General features: G+C 37.3%; 1 protein-coding gene across 7 annotated transcripts in view; it reads left to right on the forward strand.

Moving 5' to 3' along the window:
• The first annotated feature begins 2065 nt into the window (after window positions 1-2065).
• The window catches only part of Rpgr (retinitis pigmentosa GTPase regulator), a 52714-nt gene continuing 32533 nt past the window's right edge, over window positions 2066-22246 (forward strand). For all 7 annotated transcript variants that reach the window (XM_029563486.1, XM_008833042.3, XM_008833043.3 and 4 more), the window contains exons 1-8: window positions 2066-2341; window positions 5273-5398; window positions 6316-6408; window positions 9767-9829; window positions 10731-10889; window positions 13076-13225; window positions 15723-15881; window positions 20304-20459. In XM_029563486.1, the coding sequence (XP_029419346.1) occupies window positions 2200-2341; window positions 5273-5398; window positions 6316-6408; window positions 9767-9829; window positions 10731-10889; window positions 13076-13225; window positions 15723-15881; window positions 20304-20459 (1048 nt within the window). In that variant the 5' untranslated portion in view covers window positions 2066-2199. The remainder of the gene's footprint in view (window positions 2342-5272; window positions 5399-6315; window positions 6409-9766; window positions 9830-10730; window positions 10890-13075; window positions 13226-15722; window positions 15882-20303; window positions 20460-22246) is intronic.

Below are 22246 nucleotides of genomic sequence, written 5' to 3' on the forward strand. Positions count from 1 at the left end.
GCATTCCAATGCAATACAATCCAGATATCTACTAATTTGATGCTTATATGCTGAGAAAACAATAGGAAAATATTAAAAGATTTTTTTTCTGTAATTAAACCATTACATTTCTTTAAGGACAGAAAACTTTATATGTACAGTAAAGTATAGCAATTCATAACATACAACAGCCTTAAATCTGAGCTGAGCTGTTTCAGCAGTTTATTGGTGCTGTGTGTCATGACAGTTTGCACAGAGCAAAATGCCATGCTGTGTGTTTCGGAGCAAGTCTGCAGTGGAGTGACATAGGATAGGTGAGCACAGCTAGAAACACCTTGATTGCTTAAACATTTGATTTGGGATTAATTTTCTTGCACATGACTTGTTCAAACACCATTTACTATTGCCAAAGTTTTTGTGCCCCTTCACATTCAGTTTCATGACCTCATATGATATTACAAACCATGGCTTTAAAGGCTGGGCCTTAGAATATTCACCTTCTTCAATGTAAGGTGATGCCATGGGCTAAAACAATATAACCGAAGGGCCTGTGGAAGAGGAATTTATTGTTCACTGAATGCCCAAGGGCTCTCCCACATCTTTCAATCCCCTAGTAGTGCACACAACACTGGATGTAGCCAATAGTTTAAGATACTTTTCTTTTTTTGGTCTTTTGAGATAGGGTCTCCCTGTAGCCCCAGCTGGCCTGAAACTCACTATGTAGACCAGGCTGGCCTTGAACTCAGAGATCATCTTGTCTCTGCCTCCCAAGTGCTGGGATTAAAGGCCTGTGCCACCACACCAAGCAGTAGCCAATAGTTTATGAGAAGGAGAAGCATGTCTCTTCTGACCTAAAACATTGAATTTCTAGCTCCATTCTCTCTAGCCCTGATCCAGTAACCAAAGAGAGATCATGAACTGCTTCCAATGCTGCTGAAAGGCGTTACACCTCCTTCCATATGCCAGGCCCCTGTGTAACTAGGTAGAGTATGTCCACCCATTGCCCCACACTGGACATGTAGCTGGAGTCAAAATGAAACCTTTTTTTTAAGTCATTGAGATTTGGGTCTTGTTTCCATTGTGGCACAATCTGGATTTTGAAGAGGAATACAGTGAGCTGTGCCATGCTGGCCTCACTAATGAGAGCTAACATTACTGAGTGCTATTTTATTTCAGGCACCAAGCTCTAAGCGTCACATTCCTTATCTAGTATCTCACAGAAAGTTTTCAAGATGCAAAATATCAGATATTATATGATATTTGTGACCTACGGTAGCATCATAGCTGTATTTACAGGTGACAGCTCTAGATTATATATACACATATATTAATAGCATATAGGTATAATCCATATTAAAATATAGATGAATCACAAATGTCAAAATCATTTTGTAAGAAAAGAGCTTTCTTTCTCCCTTTCTATATGTTAGAAGTGCTGGGTCTGCTAGTTAAGGCTAGCGCCTCCACCCCTGAAGGCCATGGTTACTCTTTTGCTCTTCTGAATATTCTCTCCCCATGTATTCAGTCTGACCTTTCAGTATTATCAAATCTTTCCTTTGCCTTTGGTCCTACAGCCCCTTCTGTTCTTTAACCTGTTCCAAAAACTGGCATCATCATGCAGACCCACACATTCCCTGAATATGTGCCTCAATCCCAAACTTGTGCTCATCAGTTCCTTGTTCAATCTAGCATCTCCATTTTGCTCTCTTAGTGCGTTTAATGCCGAGTTCACTATTTTCTCCATGCCCCCTAGACTTAACTCCAACCTACTCCAATCCTGCCTCAGCATTTCTTATCTCTGTAAATGGTGCCTGTCCTGGTTGCTCACGTTGGAAATCAGAGTGTAGGGCTATATTAAAACATATGGAAGCGCTTACTACCAAAATTTGCTTTATTAAATTCCAAAACTTATAAGAAAGCAAATGAAACCATACATGTTTGTCACTATCCCTTCCTAGGTCCCCGCACGGTCAATATCTGAGTGCAGAAACATAAGTGCTCCCAAAGTCTACACATGTGGCGTGGCCGCTCTGCCACTCGCAACCGCTAGAGAGCGCGCAGTCTCTACCTCCTATCCCACGACATCTGCGCCTGCGCTGCATTGGCACCGCCTCCGCTTCCCTCCCTCCAATCGCCTTTGGCCCCTCCCTGCGCCGCAACGCTCCACCTCCGTTGCCCCTGGCGTCTGTTTGTTGACTTCCGGGAGCACAGTAGTGGTCTATGCCAAGAGGGTCGAAATGGGGGCCTGGGGGTCTACCGCGGTACCTTAGGCCCAACCGAGTTGCCCCCAGCTATCTTTCTGAGGCAGCCGTAGTTCCCTTGAGAGTCTTCAGCATGGCGGAGTATGAGTCATTGGTGCCGGGTGAGTGGCGCCGCGGCTGTGGCGGCTGACCCGGAGGGAGGGTCCGCGGGCGGGCGGGCGGCCAGGCCCCGCCTCCAGGCCGGCCCAGTGCGGTGCAGGCCAGAGCCTGAACTCCTAGGCTGAGGCGGCAGTTTTAGGCACGCCTTAGCGAGTAACAGAAGGAAGATGGGACTGGAAGAGAGGGACAGGGACAGAAGGGAGTAAGGTGGCCGCCTGCCTTTTCTCAGTAAGATTTCGGTGACGTTTCTCGGAGGCTGAGGCACTTTTTAATCTCGAGCTAAACTTCCCAAGGTTCCCACTTCAAACTTGGTATTGGCTTTCCCCAGGACCTAGTTTTGTACTGAATTCAGTAACTGGTTGAACGTGGGGTGAGACGTGAAAGGGGATAAGAGAAACGAACCGGACAAAGACGGAAAAGGGGGCCCTTGAATGAATTTTTACGGAAGGCTTTCTTCTAACGTTAATTTGATGGACGTTTAGAATTATGACCCAGCATGGCTTCCATACTGCGTAACAGACGTAGGCGTTTCCTGAAGTAGTACTTGTTAGAACCCCTTGGAAAGCGGAGCTCCTCTATAATGTGTTAAAATTACTGATCATAATCCACTGAATTGATTTTCAGACACTTAATGGGTCACAGCTAAGACTTCGAAAAGGACCACTTCGTTACCACATATCGCGCGGTTTTTGGTGCGGTCCTGGTTCAAACACGGTTTGATTTCTGGCCTCCTGGGAAAATCTTAGGAGGTACAACAAAGTAAATAAAGTGACAGTAGGCTGCATATTAGATGCCAGGGGCCAGAGCAAAGCCACCAAACACTGATTTGGGGTGGAGTGTCAGAGAAGGCTTGCTTCCTGTGGAGCCAGAAAACAAGACTTAAAGTGGTTTTCTGTAGGGAAACCTTGTGCCTGGCCTCCCCACTGCCAATTATTAAGTTGAACTGCTTTACCTCACAGCAGTTCTCTAAAGGCTTTCCATAGAAAAACCTTAGCCTCTTGCATATTGGTATATATTAATACTTATGTCCATTATGTTTTCTTTGGAATTTCCACAGAAGCTTGGGTCTTTGTCTTTGGGGCGATGTGTGTTTAAATATTTACTGGGAAGTGGTCTTTTGAAGGTTAGGTCTTGAAGACAAGGTTTGGTCTTTTGAAAATGTTACTGGTCCAAAAAGAAAAGTATGTCAACTCAGATCAAGTCACGACAATTTAAGAATGTTAAATCTAAACATCCATGTCTTCCAGTCTTCCAGAACCGTGGTCTGTTTTGTACTTGATCCATAAACTGGATTCTTAGTTCTACTCCATTGAAATTGGAAAACGAAAGTCTTTTTGTGTTTAGGGCTTGGGTAGTCTGCTATCTTTAATCCTGAAAATGTTGAAAGCTGTGTGGGACTGCCTACTTGCCGTTATGATGACCTGGAAACAGTTATAAATATACATATGTATAAGAGGGAACTTCGTGTGAGAATTAGATCAGACTTATTAAAGGATTACCTTGTGCAAGGTATATGAGTGAGAAAGACAGTCTACAGTCAAAATAAATTTGGAATATAATTGAGAAAATAATATTGATCAATAAGCATTTGGATAATAGTTTGATCAGAGAGATTGCTAAGTAGTGCATAATTGTTTGCTATATAACTTCTGTATATCTCATAATTCTGAGAAACCAGTAAGCACTTCCAATTTTTGTAATAGGAGTTGACAGAGGTAGCTGTGAGCTAACATGTTGGGAATTGTAAGCTCTGCACTGGATTCTTTAGGTATAAAAGACAGATTAGTATAGCAATGTGTGATGTGTTAGAGTATAGTTACTAGATTGTATACAGAAAATCTGTTTTTACCTGTTCTAGATTCAGGATATATAAAAAGCACTGGTATTTAAACACTGTTCAGTAAAGACCACAGTCCTTAAAGGAGAAAGTTAAGGCTTGGCAGAGTGATTTGTTCAGGATGATGTTGTTAATTATTAGAATAAGAATTCTAATGTGTACATAATTTCCGTTAACTTTTTTTTACAGTCTGTTTCTCTGTCTCTGTGTCTCTGCATCTCTGTCTCTGTCTCTCTCTCTCCCTCTCTCTGTCTCTCTATCTCTCTCTCTGTGTGTTCTTTCACTCACACATGCTACATGTGGATGTCAGAAGGCAACTTTCTGGAGTTTGTTCCCTCCTTCTGCCATGTGGGTTCTGGGAATTGAACTCAGATCGGCAGTTTTGGCAGTAAGCACCTTTACCATCAGAGCCATCTCTGGGCCCCATAATTTACTTTAAAGCCTTTTAATAGCTTCCCATAGTGCAAGTGAGAAGATAATACTAAATTAATAATAATTTTAAAAAAATTAATTTTAAAAGTAAATAATTTGTTTCTGTCTATCCCGCCCCTAGAATAGCAGAAAGAGTTTAGTATGTGTGCTAATATTCCTTCCTTGTATGAGAATACTGGAGATTCATTGGAAAACCTGTACTAAAAAATCCAAAATGACTTATGTAAGTCCTCCCCTATGAATGTCTTGTGATGCTAAGAAGAATCTAAGTGCTGTGTTGGTCTACTGTGAAAAAGAGCCCTCAGTCAGGGCCCAGACTATGAGGTATTAGTCAGTGAGTAGAAGGCACATATGGTACTGGCCCATTCAGGAATCATAACAGCAGAACTGTAGTAATGGGTGACTGCTTTCCTTGTGGTTGTGTATTTTTACTTCATATCAGTAAATGAATAGCATAAGTTCAAATTAAGAGATGTCATAGTTGAAACTAGAATGAAGTCTGAGGAGTAGGAATGGATTAAGTTGAAAGAAGGAAAGCTTAAACTGTGTTCACAGACTCAAGGGTTTCATGAGAAAAGGGTTTATATGTGTGTTATTGAAAATGTGTTTTAATAGAAGACAACAAAGTTAAAGTTATTAAATAAAAACTGTCTTATATTTGCAGATACAGGTGCTATTTTTACATTTGGAAAAACAAAATTTGCTGAAAATATTCCTAGCAAATTCTGGTTTAAAAATGACATTCCTGTATGTCTTTCATGTGGAGATGAGCATACTGCTATCGTTACAGGTTAGTATTACAGTCCACAAAGACGACAGTAATTCTTAGAGAATCCTAAATATTATAGACGTGCTGTGCTTAATAAAAAAACTGTTGGCTATCTAATCTTAGGAACTCTTTACACTTAACAGAATCAGCCCATACATAGAGGGGCAAGAAAGATAATGACATTTTAAAAGTCTGTATTTTATTGCTTAAAAATATGTTTGTCTAAGAGCTGGAGAGATGCCTCAGCAGTTAAGAGCAGTGGCTGCTTTTGCAGAGGACCTGGGTTCAATTCCAAGCATGTACATGGAGGCTAACACCATCTGTAACTCTGGTTCCAAGGGATCTGGTGCCCTCTTCTGACCTCCTCGGGCATTGCACGACATGGGTACACCTACCTACATACAAACAATACACTCCTACACATAAAATACAATATTAAAAAAAATATGTTTGTTTGTAAAAATCTCATTGATTTTAAACCCAGGAACCACAGAGGGAGTGATGATCCTACAGTATTTCATGTGAACGTTCTTTATTGTTTATAAAACTGCTTAAATATTTTTGTTATCGCATATATTGAGAACAGGCATAATGTGTTAAATGTGTTGAAAATATGTAGAAAGTGGGGTTTTTTTTACTTGTCTGAAAATTCTTACAAATTGAGTCAAGAGAATATTTTCAATTTTAAGTTACCTTAGTATATAGTTAAGTGATTTTTCTACATATACAACTTTCTTGGAATCTATTTCAATATAATAAAAAGTGTTACCATATAATCTTAGTTACTCTCTACACCTAATGCAATCTACTGCACATGGATGGACAAGGTAACTTGCTCCTCTTTCCTACTCTTTGACAAAGTATATATTTTTGTGTTCTTACGATTAATTTGTCTCATTTATATGAACAATAATTTGTTTCTTTCTCCCTCCCTCTAGGAAATAATAAGCTTTACATGTTTGGCAGTAACAACTGGGGTCAGTTAGGATTAGGATCAAAGTCAACCATCAGCAAACCAACATGTATCAAAGGTTTGGGGGCTTTTTGTAATCCGTTTAAGAATTTGACAAATTACAATGAGTACATTAATACAGATTTTGTGGGTTTTAAGCATTATAAGTAAGAAAATCTTTATTTTTTTATTTTCTAACATTTACTTGAATGCTATTAGCAGCTAACTTTTCTCTGTATATGAAACTCAGAACTACTTTAATGTTGGAGTCTGAACATCACATTGATTCTAGACCCAACAACCACAAAGGAAGTAATGATCCTATAGTATTGCATGTGAATATTCTTTTTGTATTTTTGCGTGTTTGTAAAACAGGTTAAAACTTTCTCACTTTCATATACAAAACTTCTGGGTATAGCTTAGGAACAACATTAACTGATTTTAAAAGTTAATGGAAATTCCTGGGCATGTGGCAAAAACAGCTTTCTTTATCTTCCTGGCCAAAATTTAAATTTCAGCCTAAAATGTCAGTGTGAATTTATAATGTGTATACAATTTATTGGCATTATTGTTGAACTTTTTCTCCCCCAAATACATTCTCCACAATCCAAATAGAGCTACTATTTAAAAAAATTTATTGAATTTTTGTTTATTTCATATAGAACATCTTATTCAGCTTTATACCCCCTTCCCCATTGGCACCCTCCTATAGCCTCCCCCACTGGGATTCATATATTCTGTCATTTGTGTTAAGGCCTATCTTGTCAAGTTAGTTTCCCCAGATGTCCCTCAGTGTAAATTCATCTCCAGGGGTCTAGTCAGCCTGTCTTGAATCCCTCCAAATAAAAAGATCAGCTCTTCCTCACCCCCCCCAGCAGTAATCAGCTGCCAATAATTGATTAAGATTGGGACCTGATGCCCAATTCCACAGTTCTGTGCTGGGGTTTTGTCTGCTTGAGTTGGCATAGGTCTCGTGCATGCTGACAACATTGTTGTAGGTTCGTATAAACAAGATCCCAGGAAGTTGTAGGATTCTATTTCCATATGCTCATGTACCTCCTCCCTGGCTCTTACTGTCTTTCTGCCACCTCTTCCAAAATGACCTCTGAGCCCTGGGTGGGTGAAGTTTAATATAGGAGTCCTGTCCAAGTACCAATGCTCTGAAGACTATTGTTCTCTATGATTTGACCATTCGTTACCTTTTGTGTTCCTGGCCCTCTGTTGCATGAGGGAGCTTCATTGATGAGACTTGAGCGATGCATTAGTGTCTTCTTCACCCCTTGTTCTATGTTCTGTTCATAGATGTGTCACATAGGCTTGGGCAATTCACAGACTAGTCTGTGTCTGTGAGTGACCAGTTGTGGAACTCTGTATTAGTCCTCATCTGTAGTGAAAGAAGCTTCTTTGATGACTGGTGAAAGATATAGTTGTCTATAAATATAAGAATACATATTTAGCATACAGTAAGAAATTACATTTGTCTAGGGATGTGACAGTCTTTGGGTTTTCTCTAAGATCTATTACCTCTCCAGCCATGTCTATTTGGCTATGTTTACAGTACCACACATGAGTATCCTCCCATTGAGTGGGCTTTAAGTCCAATTAGGTAGCTGTTGATTACCCTGGGGAAAAGTGCCACTACTGTACCAATATCGTTTGCTGTGCCAGTCTTTGATGTGGTTATTAGGCCTTGAAGCTGGGGTTGGACCATCGATTGATGTTCTCCCTTAGCAGCTTTTGTAGTGCTCTCCAAAACTATAAGAGCTAGCCTTCAGGGGAAGTGGCTTCCAGGTCAGTTCCAACTTAATTGCTCCAAATCCCGTGTCTGAAGTATGTTGTCTTTAGCAATAGGACTTTATCTTCCTGTTCTTGGAGGTAATCTAGGGCTGTGGCAATAGCATATGTAAATTTGGGAGTCTCTTGGACTACCCTGACCAAAACCTCAAAGGAAGGTTTCTCCTGTCTGGCATTTTCTTTTTATGTAGCCTTTAGCTACATACATGGACTCATGTAGAGATATTGTATGTGTAATTTGTCAATAGGTGTTTGGACTAATATGATTCCATTTGGTTTTTTACACTAGCTAGGCATTATTTACCTCTCATCTCTTTCCCTGTTCAACCCTCCCTCCACACCCTTCCCATTTGAAGTATCCTCATTTTCCCCATTTATCCCTTAGCAACACCTGTCTCCTACTGTTCTGTCTCAGGTTTCTTCTTTCCTTTTACCTGCCTCGTTCCTTTCCATTTTCCTGGTTCCTACATTTGCATCAGTATACATACTCACATATAAAGATTTGATGGTAGGAACCACAAATGAGGGAGAACACAGAGCATTTGTTTTTCTGAGTCTGTGTTACTTTACTTGGTATAACACCTTCCAGTTCCTTCCATTTACCTGCAAACTTCATGATTTCATCTTTGTTTACCTCTGAGTAGAAATTGTGTGAATGTACCACATTTTCATTATCCACTCATCAACTGAAGGGCACTTAGGTTGCTTCCATCTCTTAGCTATTGTGAAAAGAGCAGCAACAAACATGGTTGAACAAGTATCTCTGCAATAGGATGAGTCCTTTGAGTGTATGCCAAGGAGTGGTAGAACCTGGTCAAATGGTAGGTGTATTTTGTTGGACTTTAAAATCATGGTCAGAAAGTATTTGTTGAGCACAGATTACAGGATACTTAGGGATGTTCCCAGTGACCATGACCTTAGAAATACCTAATAGTCAAATGAACATTATGGTAGCTTAGGAGAAGCATGACAGCAGGGACTCAGCCATCTGTGCAGCTGCTTTGCCAAGTGATTTGGCGATAGTCTATCAATGTTTCTTTAAAATATGTAGATGAATAAATGAACAACTTTATGGTATATGCTATGACTGTTGGCCTTACAGTTTTTATTGTCATAGAAGGTGATGTCCGGTTGGGTAATAGATTAAGTTAGTAAGAGTTTTCTAATAGATTAAGTTGGTGAGGACACAGCACAACAGAATATTCTAAATCTTGACATTTATTGATTACCTATATATTTTTTTAAAATTAGATGCCTTGGCCCTCCCTCCCTCCCAATGACTCACTGTTCCACTCCAGTGGTTATTATGATGTATAGCTGTTTGAAAAATGTCTCGATTAGTTGAGAACATTGACCGTGGAGTCAAATAATCCTGCTTTTAAAAGGCAAAAGATTTATATGATCTGAAGAGAAACCAGACTATTAGACCTGCTTTTAGATCTTGGTTCTGGGGCTACAATTTCATAGTATATTCTTACCATGCTCAAAGCCCTGGAGTCCATGCCCAGTACTAAAATAAATAAATGTCTCAGTTCCACCCCTTGCTTACCACTTGACCTATATTATCTCATACCCATAAAATATTTTATATTTCATTTTCATACCCATAAAATATTTTAATTGTCATATTCTTATATGTTTAGCTCTTAAGCCTGAAAAAGTGAAACTTGCTGCTTGTGGAAGAAACCACACATTAGTGTCAACAGGTAAAGTATTCAATCTGTGTGGTTTCCAATCTGGCCTTGAGAACTGAGGTCTCACTTCATTAATATTTGTGGCTTTGTAAAATTAATATTCATGATATTTGGACAATAGAGTTTTTAACAATGTAAGGATTTTGGACATGCCTTTGTAAATATGCAAATAAATGCTAAATGGCAAAAGAGAAAGCTTTTCTTGGGTTATGTCAAGGAATAGAATCTTTTTACCTGTGGGCAAGGCATAGCCAGGGCAACTTGCTCCTGTTTTCCACTCTCATTTGTTCAGGGATGAGTGGAAGCCAGACAAAAGGCTACTGATAGGAGCCATCTCAGTTCCAATCAGAATCTAAATCAGCTGAGTACTGTGTATAGCAGTTGACAGAGTGATTTTAAATTTATAAAGAAAGCTGAAAGGCATAGAATAGCCAAAACTATTTTTAAAAGAACAAAACCAGAGGGCTAGCAATATTCTGATTTCAAGCCCTGCTACACAGCTACAAGTAATTATGACAGTGTAGTAGTGGCAGAAAATAGGTGAAGCTTAATGAAACAAAATAGAGTCCAGAAGTAGACAGACACATATATGCCCTACTGTTCTCTACAGTCAAGTATTCTACCACCGAGCTATACCTCCAAGAGCTGATTTCTAACAAAGGGTCTCAGTGGTAAAAAGTATAATTAATATTATATTAATAATTAATATTAGCAGTGTCAAATTTAGTAGCCCTTCCTGTCTCCCCTTCTCCCCTGACTGCTTTTGTCTTCCAGCTGCTCTGTGCCTTGGCTCCTCTATACCTCTCTTACCTTTGTTCATAGTCTCTCTGCTAATAGAGGAGAGAGCTGGTATGCTGGTATGTCTCATAAACAGGGTGACTCTACTACATTAACATTTTTTCTACATGTGCAGATAAAGGCAGCGTATATGCAGCTGGAGGAAATAATGAAGGACAGTTGGGACTTGGTGACACTGATGACCGAGACACTTTTCATCAGATTACCTTTTTTGCACACAGTGATCCAATTAAACAGCTCTCTGCAGGAGCTAATACTTCAGCTGCACTAACTGGTGAGTGAGTGACTTTGCATTTCTATTTGGAAGCATCTTTCTCTTTCCACAGGCTATACCAACTTAGCAAATTCAAAACAGTAGCACCGGCTTTCTTTCATCACCTCTATACTTTCCAAAGAAGGCAATTGCAAAGTAAGTTATAAGCTCTGGTGTCCATACAGAGTTTTAGATATTCTTAAATGTTATATTCATTACACATTCTTAGAGGCATCCTTGCAGCTTTAACTGAAGTTGCAATAAGAAATAGCCATAGAAATCAGTTGATATATATATTTTAAATGTGGTTTACAATGGTCATTGCATCTGTCTGTCCTCCTTATCAAAAGTACCTATAATAACTTACTTTCACAGTTGGAGCTGTAATCATTGTGATCTCATTGAAGCTGCTGGCTTGCTGCTTTCTTCTAAGCAGGAGACTAAATATCGAGTGTTGCTTTGGTCACTGGGAAAATCGGACTTGTATCTGTTTTATGAGCCATATGTTTAGCTCTTCAATGTCATTCTTTCAGTTCTTATTTTAATTTTAATTTTGACTTTTTATTAAGCCATCTCGAAGATTAGTCAATTTAGTTCATTAAAAGATAGAACTTGTTGGTTGTGGTGGCACCTTTAATATTACTCCTTAACTTTGAGGTTAGAGGCAAGGTGATCCTACGTTCAAGGTTTGCCTGGACTACATGGTAAGATGCTGTCTCAAAAAAAAAAAACCCCAAAAGTAGAAGTAAATATAAATAAGTAATTCCTAAAATATTTATCTTTGTTTAGCTTAACTTTTCCTAGCACTGAATCCCTCATCATAAAGGATATAAGTGTATCAGTTTTTAATATACTATATTCTAGCAAATCTCTTCAGCCTCTGAAGCTGTATTTCCAGGTGCAAATCTTTAATATTTTTTTTATTCATTATTTTTTATTTTCTGTGTATGAGTATATTGCTTGCATGTGTAAGTTCACCTGTGTTGTGCAATGCCTGTGGAGGTCAGAAGAAGGTATGAGATCCCCTGGAACTGGAGTTACAGGTGGTTGTTAGCCACCATGTGGGTACTGGGAATTAAACCTCTGCAAGAGTAGTCGGTGCTCTTAACTGATGGGCCATCTCTCTGGCCCTCAAATACAAATCTTAAGATAAAAAGTTGGTAAAATAAATACATTTCTTCTCTTCCTTCCTTCTCCTTTGAACCATTTCTGCAGTGTTCTAAAGAGAAAGCTCTTCCCTTTCCCCTCTTTGACTTAGGACTTGTTCTTCTGATCTAGAGAGGTGACTTGTGCTGTCTCTCTGTTCAGTGGCCGCCAGACTCCCTGGAGGGAGGGACATGCTTCTGCTTAGAGATACTAAAATGATATAAGGTGATTAAAGGAAATGACATCCTGTGTCTAGTACTATGATGAAAAGTATGGACTTTATAAAGGCCTATTAAGTCATAAGGGAGTGCATGAAATTGGGTGGGGGTAACGTAGGGAGATGCAGATATGGGAGGTATCTAAATATGATCAAAATGTATGAAATTTGCAAGAATTCAGTGAGAAAAGTATGGACATAACTAAAGTGATTTACAGTCAACTCATTCTCTGTTCTTTATCATAATAGAGCATTTAACAATAGAAATTGCACTCCCAAGTCACTACGTGGCATATATGTCTTGGTAATTTTATGACATATTTTTCAGAATTTAGTGTTAAAAATGAATAATAATAATGTTTTGTGTGTTTCTTTTTTCTTTTTTTCTAATTGTTTATTCTTTTGAGACAGTCTTACTATGGTATGAACGTAGCTGGTGCAGTATTTGCTATGTAGCTCTGACTGGTTTTAAATTCCCAGCATTCCTTCTGCCTTAGCCTCCTGAATGCTGGGATCACAGGCATGTGCCACCATGCCTGGCTGTGTTGTTTGTTTTGAAGGCACTACAACAGAGGAGTTTGAATGCTCTCAACTCAAAGGAATGAAAACAAATGTTTAAAATGATTGATATACTAATTACTCTAATTTGAACATTATAGTATATAGATATATTGAGAGATCATGTTGCATGCCATAAATATGTACAGTTGTTATGAGTCAACAAAAAATAAAATGAAACTAAAGAAGTATAAGCTGGAAAAAATAATAGTTTCAAAGAAATGTAGTAGCTTGAGAACTTGGCTACCCTTTTAAAGGCATTTCCCCCCTTATTTTTTATTTATAGAGGATGGCAAACTTTTTATGTGGGGTGACAATTCTGAAGGCCAAATTGGTTTAAAAAACAAAAGTAATGTATGCATTCCTCATGAAGTGACCATTGGGAAGCCAATCTCATGGATCTCCTGTGGCTATTACCATTCAGCCTTTGTAACCAGTAAGATGAACATTTTTTATTCATTGTATTATCTCTTTTTTTATTATCACTGCTCACAAAATTATATAACATTCTATATTTCTGTAGAAATAATGGCATGATTGTTAATCTAAAGACATATTTTGAGTATGTTTTAATTCAAAGCATTTCTCCATTTTTACATTGATGCTTTATAATTTCAAATTCTCTTCTTGCATGCTTAGCTTTTTAGAAAGTGAATACTAGGTCTATTTGAAAATTGATATGTTAGAAACCCTTCTAAATTTTGGTTCTCAAACTTCTTAGTACTATTTGGCAGTTAAAACATGACTGATGAGTCACTTTCTCCTGGATCCCTTCTGTGCTTTGACCTACTGTATTCTTGTTCTGATCTTATCTTTTATTTCAAATAAATGAGTCATAGAATATTCCCAAGGGAACCACGCTAAAGATTAGATGGAACATGAAGAGATGTTAACCCTTTGGTAAGACTTTTCCCAGAATCCCCAGACTTTGTCTTTGCTGGGTCCATTAGCAGATTTTTATGCCTTAAAGTATTGTGATTATGAACTCTTTATGTTTGTCTATGTGTACATCTATGCTAGTAATCATAGAAGTATGATCGTGGATTTCTTTCTAATTGGTGCTTTCTCTATTAATCGGATACCCAAATGAAATAGTTTAGTGGACTCTCTTAAAACAGCAGTTAATGCAGAGACTCATAAGTGGTCAGACTGCTGAGAGTAAGTGACTGTTGAGTGCTCAGCCCTGACCGGGACATCTGTATCACTGCTCGAAGGCATAGGTAACATCACAGAAGATGGGAAGAAAAGACTATAATAGCTGGAAGATTGGGAGGCGTGCTGTGAAGTGCTGTCTTCTAGACATGAGATGGCCACTGCACACATGATCTCACAGTGCTGTGGTTACTTAACAAGACCTGGACAAGATGAGAGGCTCCTCAATCTTCTATCATGGATTAGGGGCTCATGAGGTCCAACCCCTGCTTGAGGACCTATTGGCAGATAATGGTTGAATGGGGAGTAGAATTCAGTTTTTTCAGTGGCATAGTCATGAGTAGGCTGCCATTACCAGTGCTCATGTCAGAAAGTAATTAAACCAGGGGATCATAAAACCAAACAAAAAGATATAAAATCAGGAGGGGGATTTGTTGGGAAGAAGAAAGGGTTTAATGGGACTAGGAGAGGGCCATACATTGTATACATGCACAAAGTTGTGAAAAGAATTTTAAAAATTATTAAAAAGAACTGTTTCTTAGGAAGTTGATTAAAGCATAGTACTTATCCCTTAAGAGTTCATGGTCTTCTGGCTCTAAGATACACAATGTTTCACTATTAAGAAAACATTATGAACTACAAATATCTTTCATTTATGGTTCTAACAACTCTGTGAGTCAGGCTTGGTCATCTCTGATTTCATATCTAGGCCAGACACAAGATCATGCTGCATCTGAGTTACAGAAACAGAATGCAAAGCCTGATCTTCGAACTCCCCTATAGATCTGTATTAGTTATATCAGCACAGTTTTTCTGCACATACATACAGAAGATAGAAGAAGATGTGGCAGCAAGTAATAATAAATAGATACTGCCTATGTGTTCTAAGTATGTCTAAATTCATTAATGAGTTTATTTGTATGAAACATCAAGCCATAGACATGGCACTTTCATTCCTATTTTATTCCTGTTGTAGGAACAGTGATTGTTAGTGTGATGAGATGAATAAGTTCTAGTATTACAAGAGTGAATAAAAATGTTCTTGCTTTCAAGAAGCTCACAGTCATAGTGTGATATGTATAATGCAGAAGAAAGTAAATAGTGTTATTGTTAGTATGGACAAGGTAGTGATCATTAGTAGTGCCATTTACCTGAATAAAATCTGTTAATGTTAAGAGGTACTCAGCCTAGGTATCTCATGTATAAGTGAACTTTCTAGAATAAGAATCATTAAAAAAAAACTTTTATTCTGGCCCTGATTGCAGAGGCCTATAACTCTAGTTACTCTGGAGGCTAAAGGAGAAGGATTGCAAATTCAAGGCCTTCGTGGGCTTCAAGAGTAAATTCAGGGACAGCCTAGACAACTTAGTAAGACTCAGTCTCAAAATTTCAAAAAGGAAGAGTGCTGAGGACTGAACTCAGTGGTAGAGCACTTGACTAGTATGTGAGAATCCCTAAGTTTAGTCCCCAGTATCATCTAAAAACAAACCCCTCAAAAAACCAGAACCCCGAAAACAAATAAATATAATGTATAAGATAGTCTTTGTTATGTTTTGTGAAACAGCTAATGTGATTTTCTAGTTCTTTATTAGTAGTAATAGTCACAAATTCTTTATGAACGAAAAGAAAATCTAGTTTTACTATGCAGTAAAAATCTTAAGAAATGCCAGGTTTATTAAGTTATTGTCTAAATTTTTGTTGAGCATTACAACATGTGCCAAAGGACCAATATTTTGTTTGCATTTATGTCATCAGTAATCATTCTACTTTTCCTTCAACAGTAGATGGGGAACTATACACATTTGGAGAACCCGAGAATGGAAAGTTGGGCCTTCCCAACCAGCTGCTGATAAATCATAGATCACCCCAGCATGTGATCGCAATTCCTGAGAAGGTAGTTCAAGTAGCCTGTGGTGGAGGGCACACGGTGGTTCTCACAGGTATGTGTGGAGCTGCTTGCTCCGTTCCCTTAACTCACTGGTAGCTAATGACATTTGTAATGACTTTTTTTTTCTTTGGTTTTTTTTTTTTTTTTGAGACAGGGTCTCCCTGTAGCCCCAACTGTCCTGGAACTCACTATGTAGACCAGGCTGGCCTTGAACTCACAGAGATCTGCCTGACTCTGCCTCCCGAGTGCTGGGATTAAAGGCATGTGCCACCACACCCGGCTGTAATGACTTTAAAAAAAAATGTGACAAGATAAAACCAGTGGTGGTGGCGCACACCTTTGATCCCAGCACTTGAGAAGCAGAGGCAGGCATATCTCTGTGAGTTCAAGGCCAGCCTGGTCTACATAGTGAGTTCCAGGACAGTTGGGACTATAGGGAGACTCTGTTCTGTCTCAAAACAACAACAATAACAACAACAAAAATGTGACAAGATAATAACACCTGGGGCTGGAGAGATGGCTCAGCAATTAAGAGTGCTTGCTGCTCCATCACAAGGACCTGAGTTTGGATCCCAGAACCCACATTGGGTGGCTCACAGATACCTACAACTCCATCTCCAAGGGATGTGACACCTTTTTCTGGCTTCTGTAGGCACCTGTGCACACATAAAAACAAAACAAACATGAATAAAATGTAATCTAAAAAAACACTTAATACAAACTCTGACTTCTAAATGGATTTTAAGTATAGACTATGGGATTGTTGTGTATACACAGCATTGCATATTTAAAATCTTTCTTGTGTAGCTGAACTTTTGTGTCTGTTGTAGAATACGACCCCTTTGCCCAGCTCCTGGAAGCCACCATTCTCAGCTTCTGTGAGTTTGACGCTTATAGATCGCTCATGTAAAATGACCTGGCATCTCTTTCCATTACAATCCCAACTTTTATTCATATAGTTCTGGCTCATGGAAGAATTTTTTTAAGTAGGAAGAACAGGATCTTACTGAATTGCTTCTGCTAGCTTAAATAATATTTTCCCAGCCATAGAACATTTCATTGCAGCAAATAACATTGTTTTAATTCATTTTCAAGTATGTTCACTATGTTTATGTATATTCAATATTTATCTAAAGTTGATATTATTTTTCCCAAAATACTTTTGTTTGAAGAAGCTCTATTCATGCTATTTTGTAATGTTCTTCATTCATTGTGGTATTTACAATGTGTAATTTAAAGATTTCTTTGTGATTTTACATTCTGTTATAAGTCAATGAAAAGTTGTGAGGTTTTAGATTACAGATAAAAAAGTTAGAATTTTTAAAGTAGTGGCTTTTTTGCTTCTGACTTTTATATTTGGTATGATGTGCCTTTTTTCAGTTTCTAGTCAATATATTCAGATATGATCACAATTTGATAATACACCACCTAAATACATTTTCTCAATTTGTTCAGCATCAGATTTATTTTAGATGAGTAATGTAGTGGTAGTATATTTAGGTAGTGGATTATTGTTATGAGATTTTTTTAAAATCAAAAATAAATTAACTGAGGCTGGAGAGATGGTGGTTAAGAGCATTTGCTGCTTTTGGAGAGGACCTAAGTTTTTTTCCCAGCACCTACATCTGGGACCTCACAACAGCCTGTAAATCCAGGTTCAGGAGATCTACACCCTCTTCTGACCTCTGCAGACACCTGTATGTATGTAGTACACATAACATACTTTCTCAGGCACACACACACACACACACACACACGCACACACACACACGCACACGCACACGCACATGCACATGTATGCATGCACACAAATGAAAAGATCTGGTCATTGCTTAATCTTTTGTAACCCAAAGTTAGAAAATTTTTAATAGCCATTTCTCAGATGATATGCTGAATGTTGCCAGGTACAGTGAGAGATATTTTGCATTTAAACTTTCCTCCACTGCTTCTCCTTGACTTGCTGACTTCATCCTCATCATGTTCAGTAAGCTTTGATTTCCTAGAACTGTAATTTTTAGATGGGGTCTTTTCTAAGGTAGTAATAATTTGTTTTCAAAAAGTATACTCTAAATTTGGAAATGATTCTAAAGTTTAAGAATTTATTGAATTCCTACTGATAAAGTGAATTTTCATGTAATTTCAAAGGTATTTAATATTTACAATTTATTTGAAACATTCTATATACAGAAATGCAACTTCTTTATGCTTTATGTATTTCTGATTTTTGCAGTAATTATGAAATTAATTTACTAAGTGGCTCAAGTTTATTCTGAATGGCACAAATGTTGATTATCATTCAGCCGTACTTATAAAATATTTTTTTTGTGTGTGGTAAGCAAGAAGATCCATACTTTTCTTTTTGTTTAAAATTCAAAATGACTAAGCATAGTAGCACATATTTGTAATTCTAGAACTCAGGAGGCTGAAACTAAGCTCAGCAGCACCATGGACTACATAGTAAGACCTCCATATCAAAAAAAACAAATAAAAGGCGGCATAAAGGCACACAGTGTGTAATCCTAACTTTTGGGAGGCTTAGGCAGAGGATCATCAATTTGAGAGTAGCCTGAGCTGAGCTACATAGCAAGACCTTGTGTCAAATAAAATAAAATAAAATAAAATAAAATAAAATAAAATATATTAAATATATCTAGCCATCTGAGGAGATTGTTTTGAAGATAAAAATCATGTTTCCAAAAACTGACTGTCCTCTCCAGATGTTTAAAAATATTAGAATATAAATAAGGCCTTTTTTGTTAAACATTATGCAGTGCATCTATTTGAAAACATAGAATAGTTACTATTTGCTGTTTAGGTTTCCACTACATATGCAAGGAAAAAAAAATGTCCTTGTGTTTTCTGTCTGTCTGACTTTGGCAGCCAAGACTGAATGGAGGAATATAGGAAAAGGTTGTAATAAATGAAAAACATGTACAGAACATTAGTACACTCAGAATGGGAAATATGCTGTATGATTTACTAATTAGCTAAGAGATGATATTTTATATTAAAATGAGAATCTCTTTTGCCACTGCCTCAGTATACCTTCATATCCTTGTTATGGGTGTATTTTCTTTTTAAAAATATTTTATTATTTTTATTTTGTGTGTATAAGTATATTGACTGCATATATGAAAGTGCACCTGTGTCATGGAATGTCCGCAGAGGTCAGAAGAGGATGTCAGATTCCTCTGCAACTGGAGTTATAGACGGTTGTTAGCTGCCATGTGGGTGCTGGAAACTGAACTCGGGTCCTCTGCTAAAGCAACCAATGCTCTTAACTGCTGAGCCATCTTTCCAGCCCCAGGTGTATTTTCTTTAAGGAGTATTATCTGTATATCTTATTTGTGTAGCAAGCATTCCTATTAGAAAAAAAATGTAAAATATGTGACAATAGTTTTGTGTTCATCAGTACCCCTTCCTCTCAGAATTAGATGAGTTGATTAGATACTGTTCAGAAAAATTTGTTATAACTGAATGTTTTAAAATATACCTGAATAATGTTTCTTCAATAATCCTATTAGATAGGGTTTTACCAATAGATAATCTAAGCAACATGCCTACTTTCTACAGCTAGTAATGATGAAGATTTGTTTCTGGCCTAAATGAGTAATTCTTATTCTTCTTTCTATGTGAGTTCATACACTGAGATAAGGGGAAGTGAGTAACACAATCACACTGTTTCCTAGTGTACTGACCAGTGAAATTGTTTCAACAGTGACTGTTGTTACCGTTCATATATCCTGATTTTCAGCTTTGTCATCTGTAAATGGTAGGAGTTCAAATTTGCTGAATTATTGAAGGACTTTGTTACCACCTCAAAAATAGCAACATCGAAGGAAGCTTTTTCTCCTCCTGTATTGCATTTCCTAGTAAAGAAATTTTACTTATAAAAAAATCTATCGTATGCCCGATAAGTTTTAATTCTCATGCAAATTATTTTCTAAAATTGTGTATGTGTGTGTGTTTAGAACCCTGGGCCTTGTGCATGCTAGGCAACTGCTCTACCTTCAGCCACACCTCCAGCTCAGCAATTGTGTTTCATAAAATAGTTCTATTAAACTATTTTTTAAAAATAAGAGATACAAAAATAAAAATAAAAAAGTAAGAGACTTTTATAGGAAACTATAGGATTTAGTTTAATATAAGTTGATACCTTTACAGCTGATTATAAAGACATGCCAGATAATTCCCTAAATCATGTGTCTTATATCCTACCTGTTACTTAGTCATTCCTTTTATAGTCATGTATAGAAGACAAAATGAGAGCTATGTCATGATTTTATAAGATTTAATTTTTCTCTTTCTTCATTATTGAAAATTTACAGTTCATGTTTGTATTTTTATGGATATTTCTTTTAGAAGTAATTAACCTCCATTAATGAAAGTTTGAATGTCACCATTATTTTAGATGTGATAGGGATGGTGTTGCTTCTATGAAACTGCTTTCTTATATTTTCCCATTTCCTTTTAGAAAATGTTGTGTATGCCTTTGGGCTGGGGCAGTTTGGTCAGCTGGGCCTTGGCACTTTCCTTTTTGAAACACCAGAACCCAAAGTCATTGATCATGTTAAGGATCAGAAAATAAGCTATATTTCTTGTGGAGAAAATCACACAGCTTTGATGACAGGTATAAATTCAATGATCTGTTTTCTGTTTATAGAATTAGATACATTTTATTATAAAATGAATAACATGTGGAATAGATATATCTAACTTCTTAAGGAATTAATTACTGAGTAAATGAAATTCTTTGATAAATATTCCAAAGTATTTATAAATCCTTTTGGTTATTTTAATTCAGTTTAAAATAAATGTCGAGGCTGGGATAGAACTCATTTGTAAAACATGCACTTAGCTTGTGTGGGACCTTGGGTTCAGTCTCCCTGAACCAAAAAAGTAATGATCCAGATTTAGAACCATAAAAGAGGAGACCTTTGGTCAAAAGTAAGACCATAATATTATACTTTGGCAGAAAGCTGGAATCCTTTTGAAATTGTATCAGTTTGAAATTATCTCTTCTCATAACTCTCAAGTCAGAGGAAAATCATACAAGAAGAGCTTATTTTAGAGCTTTCTTCCTACCTTATATGAAAGAGCAGCAGTCAGCATGAGTAAATTCTTAAAATGTGTTTGCCACCAGGGGGTGATGTAGTAATGACTCCTTCCTTTTATTTTCCCCAAGGATAGGGAGAAGGGCACCCCAAAGACCACTGAATAAATACATCTCCCACTCTCTAGTTTCTGCTTTATATGAGGAAACGTCCCTTTTTCCTTCTTGATTTCATAAACTAGCTGTTGCTAATAATGCAGAACTAAACAAAATTCTCCCTATATCTGCAGATAATCTTACGTACTCCACAACTTAAATGTTTTTCTTTTTAAAGCATATGTCATTTCATTGCTTCTACCTAAAAATAAAGCATGAAAATTTCAGAAGTCAGCCTAGTATATTTAAACAATTCAGACTCCCATATTTCTGTTTTCCCCATTCTATCAAAAAAAGTTCCAACTACAGTGGGGCTCATGCAGTGTTATGTGTTTAGAGAAAATAGGAATCAGCAACTACAAGGTACTACCATAAATGGTTCCTTCTTTCCCACAGAACGCTTCAGAAAAAAATGACCTATCCATTGTCAAGTATTGATGGTCTTAATAACATGGCATGTAATAGCACTATGTAGAATGTAAAAAGTATTATTCCTTCATCATCCCAAAGGAGTTGATGTGTGTCCCTTACTGTGGTGTTCTAGTAATAGCTTCTCTGTATTGCCATTTTTATCAACTCTAAATTACCATTGATGGTAAATACAAGCTTTTCATTGATTAGATTGTTAAGTTTTCATACTACCTTTTCCACCCAATGAAAGAATTATATAGCACAAACAACTAAGTATTAATTTTCTTTGCCTTTTTGCTTGTCCCTCTTCCTAGGGGACAAGTGGTAAAGGTTTTTCCCCCTCTAGTACTGATGACACATGTGTGGTGAGTTTTCTTAAATTCTTACCAATTCCTTATCAGTAGCACATTTTATAAATTCTTTGATGTTGGAATTGCAATCAGGCAAACTGGATCAGAATTTACTTTTTCAGGCATAAGAAAATCAGTTTGAAAAGCATTGTAGACAGAGAAATCAGAATCAAAAGAAGGAATTGGTTTACTTTTAGAATCTAAAATAGTAATTTACCCCCTTACTGAATTCTGTTCTTTCAAATCAGTTTTCAGTCAAAACTTGTGGATTTTTTTAGTGTGCTGTCACTTTGCCTTCTTAAATCAGAAGTCCCCAAATCTGACTCATCATTTCCCAGCTTAAAGCCATTCATATAATTCAATATTTTATAATGTGAATGAATTTAACCTTCCATGGTATTGTTTTGTTGCCTCTTCAGAATCAGAATTCCTTCAAGTTCCCCCCTT

Source organism: Nannospalax galili, unplaced genomic scaffold (assembly GCF_000622305.1).
Source record: "Nannospalax galili isolate Female #2095 unplaced genomic scaffold, S.galili_v1.0 scaffold556, whole genome shotgun sequence".
Lineage (NCBI taxonomy): Eukaryota > Metazoa > Chordata > Mammalia > Rodentia > Spalacidae > Nannospalax > Nannospalax galili.